Raw genomic sequence first — 27,517 nt, forward strand, 5'->3', positions numbered from 1 at the left:
TGTAATGAGTTATTTATTTGTACTACCATACCCATATGGAGTTACTTTGTTTCAGAAGGATAAGTTATTCTTGTCAAGAAACATTCCAGACAATACCAAGATAATGAAGTGTTCTTCAAGGCATAAAATAATGAACTGTGTTTAACTAGGTTATTATTTCTCCAGATTAAAATGCAGACTACAAAATTTGTTTAGATATTGATGTTTTTGATAAACATAAGATTAAAGATTCCTAAGAGACATTCAAACTTATAAGTCGATAATAAACCAACTAGCAATGACAAAAAAGTAAAAAGACAAAAAGACAAACAACAGCATGCAAGAAAGTTAATATCTAGCTTTTAAAGAATTATAGATAAAATAATGTTCAAATTTACTATAAATTTGTCAGTCATTGTACTGTCAATAACTCAAAAGGTTCAAATTTTACTTTATCACATGCATATTTAAACAATTAATGACTACAGTGCCCAAGGCCAACATGTTTGAAAATCAAAAACAATCATTTTAGAGAGCTGTAAAACCAAAAAACACTGAACTTTAAAGTGTTGCCAAACCTGGAAGAGGAATTGGGAAATTTGCTTGAAGGAGATACATTCCTTATTATAGTTATATTTTTTCTATGATCACAACATGTCAGATCGATAGATGATGCTAAATACTGTTTTATGTAATAATCTTATCTGACGAAGCAAAGTTGTTCTCTACACCAGTATCTCAAAATAGTGGTCTCAAATCGACAAATGTCATAGAAGAGAAATAAAATGCTGAAATGGGCATCTGGTTCAGTACAATGAATGCAAGTCCCTGAGTGTATCACCAGCCCAGTAGTCTGTACTATGTTATAAGCATCAAAGTGATTGCTTTATTAAATTTTGCTGTTTTGGAAATCTTTTTTAAAATTATATCTTACTTTCATAACCATAAATTTACCAATGAACAATCAAAATAAATATATCTATAAACACATTAACAAGGTTAGCCATTGTTTAAATGAAAGCCAGGGTTATAGAGAAAATCATCATTCTACGAATGACCCTGGAAAGATGGCATTCCAAAATATTGTGATGAGGTATATTCAACAATCGGTGTTGGGATCTTAAAAATCATATTCAAAATCGTAGGTCAGAATCATATTGCAACAATTTTGTGGTAATATCAAAACGGATATTTCCCTACGATTTTTTGCCTCTCATCCTTGTTCTCAAAACACAGCCTTTTCTACAAAATTAGTAACCGTAGACACACACCTTGTTTAGGGTAAAGAAAAATCTCATCTTGCGAAGATTTTATATCATCTAGAAACAACAATGGTAAGTAACATCATCAAAATGCAGGATTTTGAAAAAATATTTTAGAGTTTGGTATTTTAACTTACAGTCGGTATTCCGATTGATACTTGTTATGCTTGGTGACTTGTTTTGTATGAAGCGGAATTCATATGGAACCTTCTAATAGACAAAAAGCATCATGCATTATTATTCTGATTTGTAATCTTATCGATTGCGTCATATTTTCGATTGTAAATTTTTGACTGACTGAGTGTAGATTCACATGGCAGATGATTCGTGCCAGGGACTTTCTATACTATAGTGTAGAAAGTCCCCGTTCATGCATGACATAAGACTCGTACCCTCTATCTTTTTAAATTGAAGATAATTTCTTCACTTGTTTTGTTATGTACCTTATTTGTTTTATCTGGTTTGTAACTTCTGTGTTTTGTCTGTTTTGTACCTTCTGTGTTTTATCTGTTTTGTACCTTGTTTGTTTTATCTGGTTTGAACCTTTTATGTTATTCGTGTTTTGTGTTTTGTCTGTTTTGTACCCTCTGTGTTTTATCTGTTATGTACCTTATTTGTTTTATCTGGTTTGTACCTTCTGTGTTTTGTCTGGTTTGTACCTTCTGTGTTTTATCTGGTTTGTACCTTCTGTGTTTTATCTGGTTTGTACCTTCTGTGTTTTATCTGGTTTGTACCTTCTGTGTTTTATCTGGTTTGTACCTTCTGTGTTTTATCTGGTTTGTACCTTCTGTGTTTTATCTGTTTTGTACCTTCTGTGTTTTATCTGGTTTGTACCTTGTTTGTTTTATCTGGTTTGTACCTTCTGTGTTTTGTCTGTTTTGTACCTTCTGTGTTTTATCTGGTTTGTACCTTCTGTGTTTTATCTGTATTGTACCTTCTGTGTTTTATCTGGTTTGTACCTTCTGTGTTTTATCTGGTTTGAACCTTCTGTGTTTTATCTGATTTGAACCTTCTGTGTTTTATCTGGTTTGTACCTTATGTGTTTTATCTGGTTTGTACCTTGTTTGTTTTATCTGGTTTGTACCTTCTGTGTTTTGTCTGTTTTGTACCCTCTGTGTTTTACATGGTTTGTACCTTCTGTGTTTTATCTGGTTTGAACCTTCTGTGTTTAATCTGTTTTGTACCTTCTTTGTTTTATCTGGTTTGAACCTTTTATATTATTCGTGTTTTGTACCTTCTGTGTTTTACATGGTTTGTACCTTCTGTGTTTTATCTGGTTTGAACCTTCTGTGTTTAATATGTTTTGTACCTTCTTCGTTTTATCTGTTTAAACCTTTTGTGTTTTATCTGTTTTGTACCTTCTTTGTTTTATCTGGTTTGTACTCTCTGGGTTATATCTGTTTTTTTACCTTATACATGTGTTATATCTGTTTTTTACCTTCTGTTTTATATGTTTTATACTGTCCATGATTTTGATGAGAAAACAGTTGTATAAAGACTTTTATGAAGTTGTGTGTATCTAGCGTTTTCTATAATACGCCTGGTATCTTGGAAGAGTTTTTACAGCTATACTGGGTTGATGCTAAGTGCTGCTTGATGACGTTTCGAATCGTTTACGAGGGCATCCTCAACCCCATAGTCAGCATTCTGTTTTTTTCTATTACTGGGTTATATCTGAGCTCATTTAGTTACATCTTTATCTGATGACCATGTGCAAAGACAAATTGCTTTCGTTGGTTTCTCATTCATAACCACTAAATATGACTTATCATCGGATTGTTTTAAACACTGGAACTATGGGTAGGTTGCCTATCGTTAATTAGGAACATCTTGCTCTTTCGAAACACTAAAGTTACATCGTAGATTTTGTAAGGTGTTTGTTGACCATGCAGTCATTCGTTTTCTGTGTAGTGTTCCTTGACTGATGTTTGTCTATTCGTATTTTTTCTTCGGTCGTGGAATGTTTTTTTTTCTTTTTACTAAACACAGGAGAATTAGTAAATGCCTTTCTCTATACTTCTCTTTAATTTCTAGTGTTGAATTTTGGATGTATACTCTTTACAACTAATGTTTTAAAAAGTTGTACTATAATATAAATGAACAAAGTTAAACGCTCACCGTGAATTATCACCCATGTTGTAGCTAGTACATAATAAATTAATTTGATATTTCCTGACAAAGGTGGGGATAATATCATGAATGTTATATTGACGCTTAACACTAAAAGAGTTTCTTCTAATTTCTGGCTAATCCCTTCGTTTTTGAAAATAATTTTATATATGGAAATGACACCAAAAATAATTTGTGACGTACACAATAAATTGAATATTATCTTTCGTTAATAACTAACGCCGGGAGACAATGTTCTGATCGTTTAAGTACGAATTTTCCATTTATTTATTTGTGACGTAATACACCTTAATTAATTTTATGGAAGAAAAGACTGACTGCAGGTTAACTATTGATTATTGAATTGCAGTCTAATTGACGTTTACCACATCTATATATAGAATGAAAATCAAAACAGTGTGGCTGTGGCCATTGATTGACAAATTAAATTCATCCATTGACTGGGACAATTTACGTGAACGTTTGTCTGTAACGACCACTATTCACGACGTACCCACGATAGACATTTAAACTGTGGGATCACCAAAGGTTTCTTAACGCCTTTAATTATAAAATAATTCGAAAAATTAATCAGGAATAACCTTTATGTTTTGATTTATAAAATTGATAAAAATCAAAACATCGTGTTATTTCTGATTAATTTTTCGAATTACTTTATTAAGGTGTTGAGAACCTTTGGTGACCCAATAGTTTAAGTGTCTTTAAAAGTACATAGTGAGCAGCGGTCGTTACATACAAACGTTCACCTAAATTGTCCCAGTCAATGGATGAATTTAATGTGTCAATCAATGGCCACAGCCACACTGTTTTGAATTTCATTCTATTTCAAATCAAATATTTTTATTGACACATATGTTATCTGTATGATATATTTGTGAATGATTGGTAAGTATGTATATTTATATCTATAAAAAAAGACATCGTTTCTCCACTACAAAATCTATTACATCATCAACGGACAAGTCTAACAGCAAGACACATGTACATCATTGATAGTCTTACATATCTGCAAATAAAAAGAAAAAAACATGATATATATACTATAGTCGCATTTGCACATTTAAAATAACCGCTGCTAACCAAAAGCTGAAGTGGCCTTTTTATTTTTGACTGGTAACTAGTATGCCTTTTTAGAATGATTCACTTATGATTTTTGATAGGCAGTAAAAGGAGTAAAACTAACATACTAATTTTATATTACTCCCGTGTAAAAAATAAAGAGGGAAATTAAGATTTGTATTGGAATAAGTATTTAAATGACAATTTCGGCTATGCATGGGCATCAAAATGAATCCTTTGTTTTATCAAAAGAAAAAATGTTAGGCATACGACTATGAGACATCAAACCGTCGTCAACAATCACCGTTTCTTGTTGGGGGCAGGCACCAGACATTAACACCGTCTGTCTTAATCTTAAGTTTTTATCTTTCATTTAATATAACCTCGTAATAAATATATTATTAAACAATTTAGTAGATTCCCCCACATGAGGCCCTTCTTATGTCTTGTAAACAAAACAGTTTTGCTATAATTTGTATTCAACATGCTACATGTGTGTTTCAATGTCTCTGACACGACAGGGTTAAAGTTAATTACTTCAAGTTAATTAAACATTTCTGGCAGAAGGTCGTTAGTTTGAGATGAAAAATGTCACCTTACAAATAGGTCGTTTAACGTTTCGAATACATAAACACTTCATTAGTTAAATGTAAATATGTTGACAGTAGTAATAATTACACAACACATATTCCGTTTTTAAAGCTCCCAGTATATCTTTTTGTAAATATAATATGATCAAGAGTAAAGAACATTTATTGTTCAATTAATTGTTAAAAATACAAATTCTTTCATTTAAATTGCGACAAATGTTTGATATATCTGTATCATAATGTCCTAAGAAGATTTAAATACTGCCACATCGACTATATAAATTTTATGCCTTCGAAAAATAGAAATAACTCATAAATAAACTCATTTATGACAAAAATCAGCAAAGACCCATCGAAACAACATCTCATAAACAAATTTAATAATACTTTTAGATATTTGGATGACATTGTGGCTCTAAATAATGACGACTTCAGTATGTATACTAAAGAAATTTATCCTGTTGAACTTACTTTAAATAAAGCTAATACTAACAATGACCACTGCCCTTTCCTCGATCTTGATATCTATATCACTAACGGAAAGCTTAATACTAAAATTTATGATAAAAGAGATGATTTTTCATTTCCTATCGTTTATTATCCATTTTTAGATGGTGACGTTCCATTGTCACCATCTTACGGTGTTTATATATCTCAACTTGTACGATTCGCTCGTGTATGTAACAATGTTTTAGATTTTAACGAGAGAAATTTATGTATTACTGAAAAATTATTACACCAGGGTTTTCGATATCACAAACTAGTCAAAACATTTACTAAATTTTATGATCGGTATAAGGACATCATTCGTAAATATAGCTCAACATGCAGACTTATTATACGTTCAGGTATTTCACATCCAATTTTTTATGGAAATATTCTTTATAAAGCACAAAAATGTCAGTATTCACCTCAGAAACTAACAAAACCCTATCAAGAAGGGATATAGTTACGATACTGTTGTCAGGTCACTAAAGATTGCTTATTTTGGCATTAATATTGATTCACTTATAGGGTCTTTGCATCGGAACTAAACACATTTATTAAAAAACCAGTTGTTGGCATGACACGGGTTATGTTCTTCTCATATATGTTATGATGGTATGATACTAAACCCCTAACGGGAAGGATTGTGCCTGATATTCATATGATGAAATCACAATCTTTCAATCAGTTTAATTGAAGTCTGGAGCTGGCATGTCAGTTAACTGCTAGTAGTCTGTTGTTATTTATGTATTATAGTCATTTTGTTTATTTTCTTTGGTTTCATCTTCTGACATCAGACTCGGACTTCTCTTGAATTGAATTGTAAATGTGCGTATTGTTATGCATTTACTTTTCTACATTGGCTAGAGGTATAGGGGGAGGGTTGAGATCTCATAAACATGTTTAACCCCGCCGCATTTTTGCGCCTGTCCCAAGTCAGGAGCCTCTGGCCTTTGTTAGTCTTTTTTTTTTTTTAGTTTAGTTTCTTGTGTACAATTCGGAAATTAGTATGGCGTTCATTATCACTGAACTAGTATATATTTGTTTAGGGGCCAGCTGAAGGACGCCCTCGGGTGCGGGAATGTCTCGCTACATTGAAGACCTGTTAGTGACCTTCTGCTGTTGTTTTTTCTATGGTCGGTTGTTGTCTCTTTGACACATTCCCCATTTCCATTCTCAATTTTATTTCATCATAGATACCAGGACTAATTTTGTATATATGCCTGACGCGCGTTTCGTCTACAAAAGACTCATCAGTGACGCTCGAATCCAAGGAAATTAAAAAGTCCAAATAAAGTATGAAGTTGAAGTTGAATAAGTAATCGTATTTATTAATGCTAAGGTATAATGTGGTAGAAAATAATATAAAAATCACCGGTTTCGCTCTAGATCTTACAAACGCATTGGGAAATTCAAAAATAATAAACGTTTAAAACCTTTTTTTAAAGGCCATAAAGCTAGATGGTACATCTGGGAACAACATAGTCCATCACAAACGAAACCGACCTAGTGATGAAAATAAATAGTTAGAATTATAGAAAATGGCCTTTTTTGAATTTGTGAAATTATAACTAAAAGAGCATAAACCGAACAACAAGACTACGATTCACCACGGACCACAAGACGAGGATGTGAACATTGAATGAAAGCTCCTTCAAAACTCACTCCTAGCATATTTACCTATTTCATTTATACAAACAAAAACCCAAAGTATCAGTCAGAACAAGATGTCATCTACGAATCTACGAATCTATTATATAACTGCCGTGCTGGTGAACGTTTCATCCCCGAGGGTATCACCAGCCCTTTGAATATTAATAATGTAGTCATTTTTATAAATTTCCTGTTTACAAAACTTTTGAAAAACTAAGGATTGTCTTATCCCAAACATAGATTATCTTAGTCGTAGTTTTGGAATTTTGGACCCTTAATGCTCTACAACTCTGTACTTGTTTGGCTTTACAAATATTATGATATGAGCGTCACTGATGAGTCTTATGTAGACGAAACGCGCGTCTGGCGTACTAAATTATAATCCTAGTACCTTTGATAACTACTATATCCTAGCTTGCGTAATGCCAAAACATTTATAAGTATTGACGGGCCGGGTTGTAGGGCCATTCTGTTCCTAAATGGAACGTACTTCATGCTCAGTTCTCACTGTTTCAAATATTCAAAGATAAGTCATTTCACAGAATCAATAAGTTTATTCAGATCGTTTTCAATTTACTAGTTTTAATGTTTCAACAGGTACAGCCAAAAAAATCTTTCTATCTTTAAAAGAATTAAGTACAAGGTGTTATAATATTCATGTGTGGTGCAGAACACATACATGTAGGTTATGTTTGTATAAATCCAAAGCGTGATTGCATATAAGGGAACCGCGAATGATTTGGGAAAAATATATACATCAGAAGAAGGGTAGAAAAAAACATCAACGACCTAACAATTTATCTTTCAATTCAAATTTGATGTTTATTTTATTAAGGATCCACGTGTGAAATAAAAATACTCAATTCAAGAATAGGAAAAAGTAAAATATTTCTGTTTCTGTTTACTTACTGTTACTTTGTGTGAATTTCGTTTTTTGACATTAATTTTCAATACAGTAGAAAGACCGTCTACAATAAACTTATGCTAGAAGAAATGTAACCAAATTTTATGCCCAATTTCAGAAAATCATATACTGAAAATTTCCAAAACCATTTTATTTTAGGAATGAAAATACCGACAAAAACATCCAAAAGCGGTAGCGACTAAGTAAACAGTAGAGGGTACGATTTGATTTAAATTGAATCAATTTATAAATTCATAATAATCATTATTTTTACATGAGATATTGTAACCACTTTTTATGAAGAGTAAAGATATGATAATGTATGTACCTCCTCTTTCAAAACAACAGATTCCTATTCCATCATCTGATCCAGTCATGGACTGGCAACCGAACCATCTTGGCCATGGACAACCTCTCCATTTTCCATCACATAAGAAGGGTCTTCGAGTATATGGATTTCTTAGATAAAATCCACTTTTGCACAGTGATGAATATGGGTCATACCACCGTCTTCCCCAATACTGGGAAGTTACTACAGGAACAAAATATATGAATATTTATATTAATCGAAACATCATTGTTTCACATTAGTAAACGCTTTGCATTGTCATATTTCGGTTAATAGAGAATCTGATCCGTTGAAATAAATTCTTTTTGGCGATAGGTTCTTTGAAGAAATTAATTTACTGGTCGATAAGACACAAGATATTTTCTCTGTTACTTTACTTAGACGTTTTAGTCTTGCAAAAATTGTATTCACGTATCTATGCATCAAAACACTCCAAATTTTATCTCGTGTTTTGTGGTATAAATAAAAAAAAATGAAATTCATCCATTCTCTTTGTAGATTTTTTTTAATTTTTAGATCTAATAGATGTTCACTGCATCGGAGGTTGATAATTATAATAATTATAACCGATGTACAAGACACTTGTTTAAATATCAAATGGGTGTAATAAACAAATATTGAGTAAAACCCCCAAAATCTGAAATAAAAGGGTCTTACTTCCATTTGCCTTTTTTTTTTTTTAATTTCAAATTAATTTATATATTATTTTTATTTGTTTCTTTTAGGTTTCGTTTTGTTTCTTTTTTTCTCGTTTCGGATCGTTCTTAAAAATCCTTATATTGTTCATTTGATTTTTTTTATCAGTTTAAAGTTGTTCTGAATATGTTTTGCAATATTTTTTTTTTAAATAAATTTAAAAATATCTTACCAGTTGATGAGAGCAAAACAAGGCATAGCAGCAACAAGATGGCCTTCATTTTGTTCAATCAATTATGCTGCTAGCCGGACTACTTTTCATCAGGTAACAAAGAAACTGTTAAAGTATGCAGACCATAATTACAAACTTAATTTGCATAATTCTACACTTGACTCATTTACATGCATTGTGTTAAAGATAAGATATCTGATAGTGGTCTGTTTGGTTTAACATGCTGTAATTAAAAATGACATTTTCAAAAAATCATGTTTAATTTTTATTTATTACATGTATTACTGTAATTAATTTTGACACTAAAAATATACATTGTTTGTCATATACATTCACAACTTCTAGATTATTTTTGTCCTAAAAATGAAGAACATAATTTAACATATTGGTGCTCTGGAACCTTGCAGTATTAAAATACAACACATTTTAGAAACATTTGATTGGCTATTGATACGACGGCTTTTAAATGTTTTACGAAAATCTCATGATAATGATTTTACAAAACTTCCATTTTTGTCGAGAAATTTGTATGTTTATACAAGAGCAGATGTGAGCATAAACAAACGGTACATTTCTTTAAAATATATTCAAATTATTCTTATACACCATCAATTCAGTTAAAGGGTTGATTTGTTACTATCACGAGCGATTCAAATCGTTATTTCTCCATCCAAGAATTTGGGTTCAGGTGACGTTATTCGGCTAAATTCGTGCATTTGTTGGGCATACAATCTACGACAAGACGTTGAGCTGAGATATTAATATTCTAATGAGAATCACTTCCGTATGACTGCTTCAAATGATAATCTAATATAAAATGTACATTTTATAATTTTAGACAGGGTATGATTATGTACATAAGAATGAATGTTTGAAAAATGTCAATAACTCACATTTACTTTTCAGTTCAAAACTGTAGGAACCCAGTTAGCCCATAAATTACTAAATATTTGATTACCGGCCATGAAACTGAATATTAATGAAACAACATAGAAATGATACGGATAAAAATATAGCCAATCTTTTAGAGGATAAGATGAATAAGTTTTGGCGAGCAGTTCCACCTCTTTTAGAGGATAAGATGAATAAGTTTTGGCGAGCAGTTCCACCGAAGTCATATTGGACATTCCAAACTTTTATTTTGTTTAAGTTAACAAACACATCATTTTACATTTATTCATAATCGAAATATGTACGTTTTTTTAGTGTATCAAACATTTTAAATAGCAGCGTACTTATCCAAATATATATATCCTTTTCTGTTGGGACAATGGGAAAACAAATCTGTTCAACAAAAGGCAATATAATACATGAACATCTTATAGAAACATATCGGTATATGTTTAACAGAAACCCCTTTATAAAATGGCAACATGAACCCTTGTTGTAACAATAAGCAATCGAAAATGATATCAACTACAAACATCTACACATTGTAACTTTACAATTCACAATTGTGTATTTTTGCTTTGAAAAAAATTCACAGCAAAATCTTAATCGGTTTCAGACCCAAAACAAATTCAAATAAAGATCTCATAAAGCGAGTAAAAGATAAAAGTATTTAATTCAGTTTGAAATATACTTTTGATTTATGATCATTCAAAATCTTAAGCTATGTCTTATGCCTGTCGTCTTTTGTAAAATTCAGATAAGGATTCTAATGTACTATAAAAATGTCTTCTTTATTTAAAAATAAATAGATATTTTGTCATTGAACACTAAAACGATTTTGCATATATACTTGCAATGTGAAAACATAGGAAATGTCTATTGTGTTTGTATAGTATGGTATATGCTAAGGCTTATACTATCAGTTTGAGGAGATTTATAACCTTCCATTGATTATCCAATTTAACACATACTTACAACTATGGTTATCTTTTAATTGGTCTATTGATAGCTTATTTTGCTGACAACTTGTCTCACATGTTTTAAAACAAAGTGCATAAATTAAATTGAATAAAGGCAACCGTAGTATACCGCTGTTCGAAATTCATAAATCGATTCCGACAAAAAACAAATCCGGGTTACAAACTAAAACTGAGGGAAACACAATTTACTTACTAGTATCATAGCTGTCATATGTGTTTAATTTATGTGAGAGATTTACCAAATCTTGAGTTTATAAACTCCGAAATTAATTGACGGTTTATCAAATTTCAATCAAACATAAAAATTAGTATTTTTAAAATGCCCTTTACTTCGTAACGAAAAGGTGGTAGCTGTAAGTAATGTATGTTATGATAATGAAGATTTTACTAAATATAATAAAATAAAATACCGAACTCAAAGGTTAATTCAAAAAGGCAAAGTCCCAAAAACCTAAATTTTGTCATGTTATTTTAAAAAATTAGATACAAGGAGCGGATAGATCGTCTAGCCAATATGCAAATTAAGAAACAATTAACAATAAATTATTTATAATCTTACATGTTTGAAATTTTTTATTGTCTGAAAGTAAACTTTTAAGCTAACTCTAAATATTTATGGCACATTCCCTTCAGATAGACGTTATCACAATGTATTTTTTTTCAATTTATGATAAAAGGAATCGGATAATCCTTGAATTTTTTTAAATTGACGCCATCACGATGTTTTCTCTTGTATATATTTCAGAGTATCATCCAATCAAGTTGTGTTATTTCTCATCCCATATATTCACGGCAATATTTTATTTTTTTAGACAGAGTTACTGCCTACTAACTGATGGATGACTGCAGTTCTAAGATTGCGGTGTACTTTGATCAATGAATAAAGAACCATAGGTTTTATTGTATTTTTACACTATATTATTGTGTTTCAACAAAATCTGATACCGATGACTTTTATACAGGATATACAAAAATCACACTTCTAACAGTTTTGAAACAAAACAAAATTATTCGAAAACACACGGTGGCTCTTTTTGTTCTTATTTATGATTATTATACCATGAAATCTTAACTTTGTGGTCATTCATGCATAGTAAAAAAGTACAAGGAAAAGTATGTAACAGTGAAACATAAAAGGTAAATTCAAGCAATTTGATTGGACGAAGGGTTGTAAATATATGCTAACTATATGATAAACTACAACTTTTTTTACCGAGAATTGATGACATTTACATATATAGTTTAGCTTACGTTGTGATAGTATTGAAATTAATTACAAAATACGAATAACCACTTGACTATTTGATAACATATGTTATATTTTAACGTCAACGTAGCTAAAATTTGGGAAAGAACTAATCTAGAAAACAAAATTAGATGACAGACAATATGCTGAAAATTTACCAAATAAACAAAACAGTATTATTTCTATTTATAAATATTTGTACAAAAAGGATAACGTTAGCATTTATAAGAATAATATTAGCATATCTATTGTTTCTAAACAACTCACTGTCGTACCAAAATATATATTTCTTTGTAATTATATGTATTACAATATTTGAAATTCAATCATTGTAATCATGATCAAAAACGTGGTCAACTTCAGCACATATATACCCAGAAAAAGTATATATGATAAATACAGGCAACATTAGTAAACAGCTGTTCAAAAGTCATAATTCTGAGAAAACAAATCCGGTTTACAAACGAAATGTAAGGGCTAGGAAAAGCTATGTTTTTTTCAACAAGCCATTATTGTTGCAAATATCTGTCAATCTTTTGGTGACTTACAGGGTAGTAGTTTACATGTTTTTTTTGTAATATCAACGATGTACATAGCCCGCCTGCATATACTGACTGTTAGAACTATTTACCCGGCAATGGGTACTGTGTATAGAAACATCAACGGTTCACAATAATGATGCCTTGACCAAATATTAGAATTTCGATATCGTCAGAATGAATATCTCTTTTAATGTTACTTTCATCTTTATAATTTCAACACTTTCAGCACAGTTTCCCTTCTTCGATTTTTCTTCTACTTGTATATTAACTATTGAAACAGGTGTTCTTAATGGTCAATTTTAAATCATCACTGTTTTACAGACACCATCATTTATCCAATATGTTTGTTTAAGGGGTTTATTAAATGTTGTCAATATAATGGAACTTTAAACTGTCTTACAAGTTGAAGATTGAGCAAGCTACATAACCAGGTTTATTCACTTTACTGTTTTACTGTGGAGTTTTAATTTTTGTGTTTCTTTGTTTCATATGACGTGACTCTGAACTCATACATCCCGTCATTGTGTTATTGTGTCATGGTAATTTGTGATTACATATTTCTGGTTTTTTTTTATAGAAATTAAGGTAATTACACAAGTCGACTGCTGTACCACTTCTTTTTATTTTTTTTAACGATTATGTCTGTTGGTTTTGTTCACACATAGTTGTCAATATAATTGAGTTTTATTCTCCTATCATATACTTGGCTCAGTTAAGTTCCAATAGATTTGTCAGGAAGAATTGTATCTTAGGTTTAATCCACCATTTTCTACATAAGAAAATGCCTGTACCAAGTCAAGAATATAAAAGTTGTTGTCCATTTGTTTGGGTTTTTTTTGCTTTACATTTTGCCATTTGATTAGGGACTTTCCGTTCTGAATAGTCTGAGTTCATGATGATTGTGTTTTACTTTGTATTGATAACATTTGATATGATAAGTTTTTATGGCCTAACCTTTTTCAATTTGCCTTTGAGTTAAGTATATTTATGATATACTATTTTATGATTTGATTGACCGTATTGGAATATCAATGTTATGTGTCAGAGGTGACCATATATATGTTCCAATTGCCGTAGGCACAAATTGCCTCTTTTAATCGAATATGACGGTACTGAATGCAACTTATGATAGAATTTTGACTTGCCATGGTTAACATGACGGCTGCCACTAGTGGGGAAGACTCTTGTATCAAGTCAGGAATAAGACAGTGGTTTTCCATTCGTTTGATGTGTTTGAGATTTTGATTATGCCATTTTAATAAAGGACTGTACGATTGGAATTTTTCTTGTTGTTCGGTACTTTTTATTTTTGCTGTCATTACTGTTTATTGTGCACCTACCTGTCATATATTCTTTGTTTTTCTTTTTAAAAAAATGATAGTGTAATTCTTGATATCTTGAATAAATATCAAATTGTTGATATCGTCAGAAGGGATTTCTCTTATTATTAGAGTAGTATGCTACTTTTATCAAAGATGTCAAACTTCAATTTTAAACAAATTCAGCCGGGTTCCTTCACTGCTGAATTTTAATTTATATGAGCAATATGGTGAAAAATCCATGCTGCTGACTTGAGTCAGACAAGTACATAAAGCATGTGTCGTGAACTCAACCCTCACCTAACCTGGGACAATGGTGTATCAGCATAATACATGAACAAAATGTGAAAATCAGTAATGTTGTAAGGGGTTCAATATTGATACGAAGCACCACTACAAACAAACAAAAATTAAACAAATTACATAAAAACCATAGCAAAACAAAAAACACAATAAAGTACCTAGTATTCTTACTGAATCAAGTTCCGAGCAAAAAACAACTAATAAATAAATCATGATATCCCAAGTATCAATTAGTGTACATCGAACAGACGTATTGCAAAGAAGTCTTAAACGCATGTCCTAGTGCTATGTTTCAATTTCCGCGAATCTAGTGGATGACAAATATATAAAATTAAATTGAATAGACCGGCCATTCATTTATTTAAGAAAACCAAAACATAAACTACTGAAAAAATGAAAACAACAAAACAATGATAATGTTTGACATTAAATTATGGTGATTACATGTATATCACGAGATGAGTCGACCATCTTTAATACTGCATTCTGGTCTTGATTCACATCACGGCATGCACTACCACTCACTCCCCCAAATGCGCTGACGCTGTCGCTGCTGTCGTAGTTTGTAGTATTTATTTAAACATTGTATCTACAAACATAGAAATAAAAGATGTAAGAAAATTGAAAAATAGAAGTTAACATAAACTAATTGCTAAATTTGGTGTATGTCTTATTGAAAAAATATTCCGGCTTGTAAAGTGTTTACCAAGGTCAATGTTCTACTATATCAAACCTAACTTGAATTGATTAGCGATTTTCTGTTCGAAAAATACTTTTTGAAAAGCCCAATATGAAATGTTGTTTTATTTTAAGTTTTGCATCAACCTATTCTTCTTTTAAACGTTTTGCATCAACCTATTAATGAAAAGAAATCGACGTTAAAGATATAATAATCCTTTATGTCACAGTTCTATCAGTGTTATGGTATTGCAGGATATTCAGGGGACATGTGAAAAGTGGCATTAGTGGCAAAGTATAACAAAAATATCGAACCCCAAGATTAATTAGAAAGAAGAAGTCGATAAAAAGTCACAAAAACAAACGCTAGCAACCAATCAAACAAGTGAAAAACAACTGTGTTAGTCCTGGCTTGGTACAGGTATTTTCCAAAGAAAATTGGGGATAAATCTGGTTTTATGGCTTACTAAACTTCCCATTTGTACGACAGTTGTTTATTGTTCCGTTATTTTTGGCAACATTGAATGAACCATCAACACAGACACAATTGGTTAATGTGACAATAATTCGGATCCAACAATCAAAAACTGTATACTATTATTTATTCAATTTGAAAAATATGTGAAGGCTTGCATTGTTTTCCTTTGTATTCCTGATAAAAACTTTGAGACAAAGAGGGCATTATTTGCTACCATGGTGACCAGCATACTTGTTTTCATTGTAAGGCATTGGGGAAGTTGAATCTTAAAGGAAAAGTATGGCATTAGCATTGTCTTTTTTTCTTTTTTTTGATAATTGTCATAAAAGTCAGGTTTTATAATAAAGATTACTGTATTCAAATGCTTAAACATCTGGTCACCAACTTAATAGTTTATGGATACGAAATTAAATATACGTAGCCACTATTTCATTTCTTTTATTGTTTTAAGTTCCCTTAAAAAGGTTATATTTCCTGAACAAATAAAACGAATGACTAAGAAAGCATTTTGATGTTTGCAACAACTTTAAATCCACACTGGTAATCTAATAAAGACAAGAACGTTTTAAAAAATGCCAGTGTCAAATAGTTACTGTGTCAGGTTTACTAATACGAGTCTGTAATGTCAAAAATGAATGTCATCAACGGAATCTTAAGGTGACTCAATTGACCTACGGCTTTGTTATCACTTTTACATTTATTTTGAATTGTTTTTTAAACAAGAGTGCATACACTTAAATGTCTCGTCTGCTGAAAGTTTTCGAAACAATCTTTTACTACAGATATCACACAAATTTAACATTATCAATGGTCATTGTTTATGGGATATGAAATTAAAATTAACCCTCCCAGATGCACATGTACACTTTACAATCCTTCCATTAACCAAGATAAAAATAAGGAGACGTGGTATTATTAATGAGCAACGCTTACATATTGCTATCATGTAATAGAAACCTATAGAACCACTAAAAACCTTACAATCATTCTATATACAAACTTTTGTTGCACTTATGTTGGAATTATCTGCATTTTATGAAGATATTTGTAAAAGAAGAATATCATTGGTAGTGGAGAAAATTGTTAAAAAGCAAACATAAAACTGAAATTGAGAACTTATTTTGAAACCATAAAATTTTAATAGAATTTTACCTAAATATCTTGCATAGGCCATGGTTTTAGCACAACATTTGGCATGCCCATGTTCGTTCATACGACTGCATACTAGCATGTTTCTTTGTTGTTGTCGTTGCTGCTGTCGTCGTCCTCCTCCCATACCCATCATTCCCATCATTCCCATAGGCATGCTTGCAGACAACATAGAACTTGCAGCTTGACATGCATTTGGTGTTGCGGGATTACACAATTGATTAGCTATACTTGGTGTTTTTTCACATGCCCGATGTTGCATATAGTTTCTTGTACCCATAAACATATGTGGCATATCACTATTCATAGCCATTCGCATTTGCATCCAGTTGTTTCCTGTTCCTCCCATGAAAGCTGAAGGATCGATTCCACCACCCATCATTCCAAATCCCATTCCCCCTCCACCCATGCCATTGCCCATAGAATTCATTCCTTGTCCTCCAATTCCTTGGCCTTGTCCTCCCATTCCATTGTTGCCTTGACCTCCCATTCCGTTGTTGCCTGGTCCTGACATTCCATTGTTGCCTTGACCTCCCATTCCGTTGTTGTTTTGTGCTGACATTCCTTGACCGTGACCTGACATTCCGTTGTTTTGTCCTGACATTCCTGGATCATGTACCGTCGTTCCCTGGACATTTCCTGGTCCTGTCATGTCTTGATTATGTCCGGACATTCCGTTTCCGGCTCCTGTACCCTGAGGTCCTTGATTGTCCATCACTCCTGATCCCATACCATTAGAATTCATCGAGTGGGAAAAGGTCATTACGTTTGGATTGCTCACAGCTTGGCCATTACCATTTCCAGAACCAAGCAACCTTCCCGTCCGCGATGGAAAATTACGTCGTTGGTTGGAGAGTCCCATCTGTTGCATATGTCCCATTTGCCCTTGTACGATTCCATTGCCAACTGAAATGATATAAAATAATAAAATAAATTAAATAAATAAAGCTCGTCATTGCCTCCTTATTTGTACATGACATCTTATATTATTTAGCACTAAGAAACATAGTTTTTAACTTCAAATTCCACAGAAAAGTAGATTATACAAACGATTAGTTTATGTATCGCAAAAACTATACAGAGATAATGTTGTTTTGATGGTTAATATCCAAGTGCTATGAGTGAAGAGTAAGAACAGTTTATCAACTTAAATTATTTAGAGAACTGATTCTTATAAACACTTTAACCTAAGCACATGAGCGTTTTATATTGAATGGTTATTTTTTTTTATTTTAAATGTATTTGATCTGATATGCGTTATGCATGGCAATATACCATCTTTGGAACACACGCTCTCATAAGATATCTTTGAAAGATATGTTTGGAAATGAAACAAAAACTCCTACAAAATGGTCAGATTGAAAGACGGTTTAATATAGTCAACTACATTTTTTTTAAATATAAGAGCTTTCTGTCAAATGGTCGATCTGAAGTCGTATTGTCTCAATACTCCTAAAAACTAATCGAAGTGCCATCACTCCCGTTAAAAAACATACGATAAAAGCAGTTTAGTATGAACGCTTTCTGTCAAATGGTCGCTCAGGTATTGAGCTGACATTCCTTGACCGTGACCAGGAATGAGGTTTGGCATGCCACAAAACCAGGTTCAACCCACCATTTTTTCCTTTAAAAATGCCCTGTACCAAGTCAGGAATATGGTCATTGTTATATTATAGTTCGTTTCTGTGTGTATTACATTATAACGTTGTGTCGTTTGTTCTCTCTTTTTTTTTTTTTTTTAAATTGATACTTGTTTATTCCAAATATTTCCTGTTTACAATTTCCTCAGTTGCCCAGGATGCAAACTGTGGATTCCCGTTTACATTTAAGCCAACTGTCCGGGAAGCAGGAGGTTGAAAAATGTGCACTATATTATCCGAAAAAAATAGTATACATGTAATAATACTTATATTCTTTTATATGACAATGAGTGAAAAAGGAATATCTTTATAGAATGTACTACTAGTGGTAAATAATATAACATTATAAAAACATAAACGAGTGCACCTATAAACCAGATTCACATAATATTTTAACATAATCGAGTGCATCTTTAAACCATGGATTACCGTAATCAATATAAATTAAAGAGATATAAAAAAAACAGACAACATGACTGCTATCTCCTGCAAGGTATGTACTTATAGTATGAAATTAATTAATGTGTTTATTTTCTCTTTGTCTAATGTATTAATTGATAAGTAACAGGGTACAGATTTCAGATGTGTTACCATGTATGATTTCCAAAGATTTAAAATATATGTAGAGGACATTTTTATCCCATCATATTTAATTTTGTTTCTTATTTTCCACACGGACCATTTTGTCAAAATAAAAAATAGATTTACAAGTAAATTTTGGTTCGAGTGACCACTGCTATCTCCCAAAAGCATAAACTGTTTTAAATTATCATCATCTAATTGAATATTCCATAATGTAAAAATATCTTTGATTTTACTAATGATTAATTTTGTTGTATTGCAATCGAAAAATAAATGTTGCAGATTTTCAGTATTATTTACAGTTTGGCAAATATGACATTTTCCGTTTGACAATTGCATTTTTTTAAGTCTACTTTCCGTATATATGATATTGTGAATGCATTTCCATTGAAATTCTTTCATTTTATTGGTGATTTTAACTTTTTTCAAATTGCCCCATACTATTTTCCAATTAATTTCGTGGCCATAAAATTCTTGCCATTTAAGTTGACATTTTGGATATATATTCTTATTAATCATGTCTCGAATATATTTTAGTTTTAATTCTTTTGGTTTGATTGTTTTCCCAGATCTGTCTAATATAACCATTTCATTAGAAAGTTTCAATTCTATGTTTGGTTTCTTATTAATTTCATTATCAATTTCTAATATTTGTAAGAAGTCAATTGGTATTGCACTTTTAATTCTTGAAAATTCCGATATGCAGTTTCTTTTATCTACAAGTTTTTCAAATATAGAACAACAACTGTTAAATTTGTTGGTTTCTACATTCCATATGTCTTTGATATATTTCATGTTACTATTTAGAAAGGAAGAAAAAAACAATGGCTTATTTTGAAATGAAATTTTTGAATTACCAAATAGTCTCATATTAAGTACCTCGTTCTTAGTTTTGGGATTATCTCCAATTTTTAGAAAATTAGACCATGTAAAAATCATTTTCTGATAAAATAAAGGAATATTTTTAATATTTAGTCCTTTAATATTTGAACATTTACATAAAAAATACTGATCATTATACTTGTTGTCAAAGTGTCGAAGCCAATACTTGCCAATCGCATTCCAGCTTTCTAATGGTTCATGGAGAATACGATAAAGAGACTTTATTTGTTTACTTCTAATGAATAAGTCTATACTAATCATGCCCATTCCGCCCTTTGTTATATCAAGACAACAAACCTGTCTTTCTATTTGGTTAACTTTCCCATCCCATATAAAATTCCAAATAATATTGTTTATTTCTTTTGAATATTTTTCAAGAATTCCCCGCATTTCAATTTCATAACTACACATGGGCAATATGAAATTTTTTACAATTAAGGTTTTACCACTAAATGAAAGTTTCCTGCTTTTCCAAACGTGGACACAGTTTTTAATCTTTTCTATTATACTTTGCCATATAGCATCATTATCAATTTCATATCCGTGATTTACTCCGAGGGTTTTTACACTACCTGTGATCCATTTAATTTTATTAAATTTTAGTTTTTTCCTTTTAAGAGATCCTATAAGTAAACCTTTGGTTTTATCAAAATTAATTTTAGATCCCGAAGCTTTTTCGTATAGCGTTAGGACATCAAAAGATTTTTCTACTGATTTCTCATTTTTGTTAAAAAGCTGAGTGTCATCAGCAAACATGCATAATTTAGTTTCTATACTTTTACCCCCCTCACCAGGTATTTGAATCCCTTCAATTTCCTTGTTACCTCGTATTGCACATGCCATTGGTTCTGCTTGCAAAATATATATAAGGGGTGCTATTGGACAGCCCTGTCTGGCCGAACGTGTTATCGAAAAATATTTTGAAACATGTCCATTTGTTTTTATACAAGTAATAGCATCATAGAGTAACATTTTTATCCATTGTCTAAATTTCCCCCCAAAATTAAACTTTTCTAATACAAAATCCACCCATTCCCATTCAACTCTATCAAAAGCTTTTTGTTGATCAAGAAATATTATTATTCCATCTTCATCTTCGTTGTCAATATAGTCTATTATATCTTGAATTAATCTGTTAGCATCACTAATGTTTCTTCCTTTTACAAACCCTTTTTGATCTGAATGTATTATTTTCGGTAAGACTTTTTTCAGTCTCATTGCAAGAAGTTTTGCTATGATTTTATAATCGGTGTTAAGTAATGTAAGAGGTCTCCAATTTTTAATATTTTCCCTTTCACCACCCTTATGTAATAACGTAAGAACCCCTTTATGTTGTGATTTACTTAAGACATTTTTATCAAATATTTCTTGAAGGAGTGTGAAAAAATCATTTTTTATTATATCCCAATACAGTATGTAAAATTCAGATATAATGCCATCCTCACCTGGTGATTTGTTAGTCTTGAGATCTTTGAGCACTTTTTCTAATTCTTCCATATTTATATTACTATCAAGCATCTCCTTATCGTCCGAACTTACCTTATTTTCAATAAATTGGCAAAGCTTTTCACCGCTATTTTTGTCCCACCCTTCAGCCGTAAAAAGTGTGGAATAGAAATTTACTTGTTCTTTTAATATCGAATCAATATCATATTTATACTCACCCGTTTTTGTTTTTATACGATTCCATAACTTGTTTTGGCCATTTTTCTTTTCTAAACTAAAAAAATATTTCGTTGATTTTTCACCTTCTTCTGACCATTTAATTTTTGCCCTAATTTTCGCAGATTCTGTAAAATTTGTATAAATATCCTTAATTTCGCTTTCAATTTCGGTTATTCTAGAATTGGTGATACTTGTTTTTTCCTCTACTAATTTTAATCCTTCGAGTTGTTTTTCAAGTTTTTTAATGTGATTGTTATTATATACTCGATTTAGTGTTTTACTTACATCAATTGTTAGAAATTTTATTTTACTTTTGGTAATATCCCACCATTCTTGTATATCATTATATTTGTCTTTACTATTTTTCCATCCTTCCCAAAAGATTTTAAAAGCATTTGAAAACTGCTCAGATTTAATTGTATTTAAGTTCATAATCCACATACCCGGCCCTCTTTCTATATCATCTAACTTAATTTTTGATGTAACTATTTCGTGATCACTAAATGGGAAATGAGATATACGAGTGTTAAATATTTTACTATTCAAAGATTTGCTGCAGAAAATAAAATCTATACGAGACTTAGAGTTTCCTCTCTGAAACGTATAACGTTTTGTATCTGGAAATCGAGATCTCCATATATCATCTAATTCATATCTCAATAAAAGATTTTTTAATTCAATTGTACCGACGTCATTATTTTGATGTGATGGCATTCTGTCTATTTTTTTGTCTAAAGTACAATTAAAGTCTCCTAATAATACGGTGTAGTGTTCAACGCTATCATCGTCATACACTTTATTTAAGTTGCGCAAATTTTCGTAAAAAGTCTTTCTATCGGAACCGTTGTTCGGTGTATATACATTAATAATATGATATACAGCATTATCTTTTTTTATGTCACACATTTGACATCTTCCGTTTTCATCGTGATTTATAAAAGTTACATTTTCGGAAAAATTCTTTTGCAAAAGGAATCCCACTCCCCTTGAATCAGAAGTTCCGCAATTCCAAACTGATTCCCCTCCCCCAAATTTTTTCCAGTCATTACCCCAGTTATCAATATCAGATTTTGAACAATGTGTTTCTTGAAGACAAATAATATCGAACTTTTTTAAAACTAACCAATTAAAAATCATATCTCGTTTTTTATTGTTTCGTAAACCATTTACGTTTATAGAAGCAATTGACAAAGACATATTAAGATCGAATAGTTTTTTGTTTCTTTCTTTCGTCATTTAAATGTTTCACTTGAATGCTTTGAACCTGATTATATCTATTTGGAACAATAAACTTAACGGATCGTTTATGTGTATACCTTTGTGTAAACAAATCAGGTAAAACTTTAATCATAAAGCGTCGTTTAAAAACCGTATAAGGTGTATTAAACAGATACTCATTCATGTTCTCATCATATAACAATACTAAGCGTCGTTTAAAAACCGTAAAAGGTATAATAAACAGATACTTATTCATCTTCTCAATATTTAACAATACAGTTTGGTATAGCTTAGCAATGTTTGCACTTTTTGCAATATATACATATAGGCATATAAACGAATTATTTTTAAATAACATATACATACGAAAAATATGTTTAAAAAAGTGGACATAATATTTACAGTGATACATTTGTGTTTTTTGTTTGTTTTTGTTTGTTTTGTTTTTTTTTAAATATTTGTTTTTTAACATTAAAATCAGATTAAGTAGTCTGAGTGTTTATTCACATGGGTTTAATCATGATCTATTCCTGTCTCTTTTCTTGATACTTTGGATGTCCGGTCTGCAGATGTTGGAGTAGTTTTGTCACTTCTGTTGCGTTTTCGATCAATCGGAGTGTTTGATACGACGACGTTTGTGTTTGGGCTATTGAGAAACTCACACAGTTTACTGTTAATTCTTTGTGCGCCCTCTGTGCTGACGTGCACCCCACTACTGTCATTTTTATCAAACAACGTTCTGATTACAGCTCCGTGTTTATAAAATTGATCATTTATATCAACAAATGCTACAAATTGTTCTCGAACACAAAGTTTTTTCATGAAACTATTTACGTTTTTGGTTGTTTCATTTATTTTCTGAAACTGAGCGCCGTTGCCTTTTCGCGGTATGATATTGCAAAGGCCTATCTGTGCCTCTGGAAAGCTAGACTTTACACGATTGACAGCGCTTGTTACAAGAAGGTTTATTTGATCAGAGTCACTTTTATTTCTACTTATGTCGTTTGTGCCTAGACAGATAACAACCTTTTCAATATCTTTGTTTTCAGTTTTTTGAAAAGCTAAATCAATGTTTTGTTCAATTTTGTCAAAGGATCCTCCAGATATTGAAGCGTTCACTACCGAATCGTCGATATGACCCAGCCTAATGCAATTAGATGCTCCAAGGAGAACAGACACCGTCTCTCGTTCACAATTTGTGTTGTCTGATGCGATGGATTCCTTGTCGTCTTCGTCAGTGTGAATGTTTTTTGTATTGTCTTGTCTACCCTCTAATATTTCAGGACCATAACTGCCCAATTCCTTTTTTTCTGTTTCCTGTTTGTACTGTTCACAGTCTCGTCTGGCGTGACCATTGGCGTTACAGTAAGAGCAGTAGGCTTCACTTGTACAGGCGCTAGCTACGTGACCTATACCACAACAATTGTAACATCTCTTTTGATTCATGAGACTTGGTTTGTCCTTACATCTATATGAAGGATGACCTGTGATATGGCAATAAATACATGGAGTGCGATTGTTATCAGCAAAAAGTCTTACTTCAAAACGACCAAAAGATGTTCTATTCGGAAGCACTGTATCACATTCCAAAATATCAATATACCGAGACCCATTTTCGATGTTTGTGCCTTTGATAACGCCTCGTTTTAAAGAGCCTGGAACCACCTTACCAAATCTAAGCATCTGAGCAACAATATATAAGTTGTCTAGTTCGTAAGGTGCGTCTTTTATCGTTACATGAGTAATTAAACTCTCTACTTCGTAAAATTTAACAGATCTGTCTCTTAGTGCGATGCCTTGAGCCGCTAGTCTGTCTTTACTTTCAGGGTTTTTTAGGGTTACTATGCAGTCTTTTTCAGTGATTTGAATTGATAATACATCTTCAATATGAATTACCTTAGCAATTTCTGACAATACATCATCATGGGATATCCCTTTGAGTCCCTTGGTGAAAAAATGTATAGATAAATGTCTGTTTATCTTCGACATTTTTGTGAGTTCCGTTCAAGATGTCAACAAATGGACATGTATATATATCACAAATATCACAAATACTAGATTGTTTTGAAATTAAGTTTGCGAAATTTACTCATTTTTGTTTGTTCTCTCTTATTTTTGAGTGTAAATTCACATTGCAATAAGACGTGTCACGGTACTTGTCTATCCCAAATTCATGTATTTGGTTTTGATGTTATATATATATGTTATATTTGTTATTCTCGTGGGATTTTGTCTATGTGTGTTACATTTTAGTGTTATGTCGTTGTTCTCCTCTTATATTTAATGCGTTTCCCTCGGTTTTAGTTTGTTATCCCGATTTTGTTTTTGTGCATGGATTTATGAGTTTTTAACAGCGGTATACTACTGTTGCCTTTATTGCATTCACAAGGTGTTATTGTTACATACTACAAAATATGACAAAGTCCCATAACTCCCGAAAAAAAAAGATCTGATAAAAATGACGATATGGTCAACGATATATAATGCTAAACAATCCTTTCAAGAATGAAAACCGATTCCGGTTCACGGTCTTAGAGATGTTGCATTCACAAGATGTCATAGTCAAAATACTAAAAAAAAAGTTCAAAGTCAACTAAATCCTGTAAAAATGGTAAATTTAATTTGACAGTAATTATTGTCATCTACACATAATGGAAAACAATATTACTTGTAAATGATATCTTTATGTTAAATGGTAGCAGGGATTTGTGTTTACAAGAGGATATGATCATAATACTTCAAAACAGAGAGTCAAAGTCCAATAAATAAAGAAAGCAAAATGGCGGTACAATATGGTCACCACACAAAATGACAAATAATTCCTTCAGGTATAGATTTCTAGTAAACAGACTTAGATGAATTGCTTTGACCAGGGGACACCCTTAAGACAAAACTATATCACTTGCTTGCTTGTATTTTAGATTAAAAACACAAATGTACCGAGGAGTACAACTTGAAGTTCAATACCTTACATAAAATTTGTTATCTTTTTAACTAGTTTGATTTGATTTCTGCGTTTCTCCTATTCAGATCAACTCGCATTTGACAAACACAAGGATCTTTAATATTCTAGGTTATTCAAAATATGTATTGTTTTCTTCAACGATATTTGATTCAACTAAAGGAAACAAAGAAAGAAAATTACTGTGTACATGTAACTGCTGAATTCCCTTTTACACATAGGAGAAATAGGTATAAATGTGTTAGTATATCCTGCTTATATTCATTCTTTCAAAAGTTTAGCCGCCATGTTATTTATGATTGATTTCGATAAAATTCCTTAAGCATATGCATTGAAGAGTTTCCTAATCCTATACACATGAATGTAAACTTGTAAACAAACGCCAAAAAATGTAAAACAATAGTTGCAACCACTAGTACTGTTGATATTCATAATCAACAGTTCATTAGAATGATATGAAATATCCTGGACTATACTTTAAAGTCAAATTGTAATGGTATATATCATATTCTATTTGGTACTACTAGTATATTATAAATAATACAAAAATCCGGAAATGTATCGTCAATCGTAATATTTATTATATTTCAATCACCAGTTTGTGCAACTATTTATTCTTCTCTGGGCAATAATTGTCATGAATGTTGTTATGATGCATTGTTTTATATTAGCTGTTTAAGTAACTGTGAAATTAACTAACACCCAATGACTCCAAAATCAAAAGGGAACGTTGTCGTATAATATTTGACTACAAATCAAAATAATGTTGTAGAAGCATTAATATTTGAGATCCTGAAAATTTCTACTGCTTAAATATTTTTAAATAAGTATATTCAAGTCCGAAGGATTAAGCATCCGAAAAGAACCTTCCTGTAAACTTGTCTATTTTAGTACAGTTTGACCTTGACCTTTGACCCCAAAATTAATTTACAGTATATATGACAATATTTTCAATACCATCGATATCCGATTTAAAGTAAATGAATAAGAATTCGGAATTAAAATCGACTAAAAGACTGACGGACTTGTTAAAACATATTTACTCGACTAAATCGTAGCATGAAGTATAAAGCAAATAGCCGTTAAACTGCAGTCCTTTAATCAATTATTATAGCAAATAGAGAAAACTCGGTTGTTATTTGCTCTTTGGTCGGGCTGTTGTCTCTTTGACAAATTTCCCTTTTCCATTCTCAATTTTTTAAAGATAAGCTTATCTGAAATGCTTTTTTTATATTTCTTTTCCGTAAAATATCTGTCGAATGTTTCAATGAAATATATCCACAGATGCAAATAATACTAAAAACTTGATATAAATACAATATAAGAGAGAAACTAATAGCTAGTCTTCAAACATTAAAGAAACTGGCATGTTTACATGTATTTCAATTTAGTGTGAAGCCATTTTATTCATAGCAATATTTTCTAAACAGGTCATAACAAGTCTGATGTTATACATAAAGAGTTTTATCAATGGAATGTTACTATTTAAAAGTAAAACTGAAAATAAGTAGTTAGAACAAAATATCTTACCCAAAGTTGTGAGTCCGAACAAGCTAAGGAAAAGATATGGGTCCATTGTTAGAACTGTCGAATAATATCTAGGTGTGATCTAAAAAACTGCATTATTCATATTTGTCTTATAACAAATGTTTCTCACGTCAAGGGGGCTGTCTAGAACATTGCATGCTTTCTTTATATGACA

General features: G+C 31.4%; 2 protein-coding genes across 2 annotated transcripts; both read right to left on the bottom strand.

Annotated features, from left to right (window-relative positions):
• Nucleotides 1-4,250: 4,250 nt before the first annotated feature.
• On the bottom strand, nucleotides 4,251-9,440 carry LOC143078321 (uncharacterized). Its single transcript, XM_076253212.1, has 3 exons — nucleotides 9,281-9,440; nucleotides 8,392-8,595; nucleotides 4,251-4,377 (listed from the first exon to the last, which is right to left on the bottom strand). Exons 1-3 carry the CDS (start codon nucleotides 9,327-9,329, stop codon nucleotides 4,370-4,372), a joined length of 261 nt encoding a protein of 86 aa, XP_076109327.1. The 5' UTR covers nucleotides 9,330-9,440; the 3' UTR covers nucleotides 4,251-4,369.
• A 5,462-nt stretch (nucleotides 9,441-14,902) lies between these two features.
• On the bottom strand, nucleotides 14,903-27,482 carry LOC143080341 (uncharacterized). The gene is made up of 3 exons (XM_076256144.1): nucleotides 27,346-27,482; nucleotides 16,870-17,772; nucleotides 14,903-15,150 (listed from the first exon to the last, which is right to left on the bottom strand). Exons 1-3 carry the CDS (start codon nucleotides 27,389-27,391, stop codon nucleotides 15,134-15,136), a joined length of 966 nt encoding a protein of 321 aa, XP_076112259.1. The 5' UTR covers nucleotides 27,392-27,482; the 3' UTR covers nucleotides 14,903-15,133.
• Nucleotides 27,483-27,517: the final 35 nt, after the last annotated feature.

The sequence above is a fragment of the Mytilus galloprovincialis genome, chromosome 6 (assembly GCF_965363235.1).
Source record: "Mytilus galloprovincialis chromosome 6, xbMytGall1.hap1.1, whole genome shotgun sequence".
Classification (NCBI taxonomy): Eukaryota; Metazoa; Mollusca; class Bivalvia; order Mytilida; family Mytilidae; genus Mytilus; species Mytilus galloprovincialis.

Bases quoted from the DNA above. Each gene is read 5' to 3' on its own strand.
- LOC143078321 (XM_076253212.1), bottom strand. From the start codon at position 9,329: ATGAAGGCCATCTTGTTGCTGCTATGCCTTGTTTTGCTCTCATCAACT. The intron at 8,596-9,280 runs GTAAGATATTTT...TTGTTCCTGTAG, and splicing joins TGTTTTGCTCTCATCAACTG to TAACTTCCCAGTATTGGGGA.
- LOC143080341 (XM_076256144.1), bottom strand. From the start codon at position 27,391: ATGGACCCATATCTTTTCCTTAGCTTGTTCGGACTCACAACTTTGG. The intron at 17,773-27,345 runs GTAAGATATTTT...ATATCATTTCAG, and splicing joins GTTCGGACTCACAACTTTGG to TTGGCAATGGAATCGTACAA.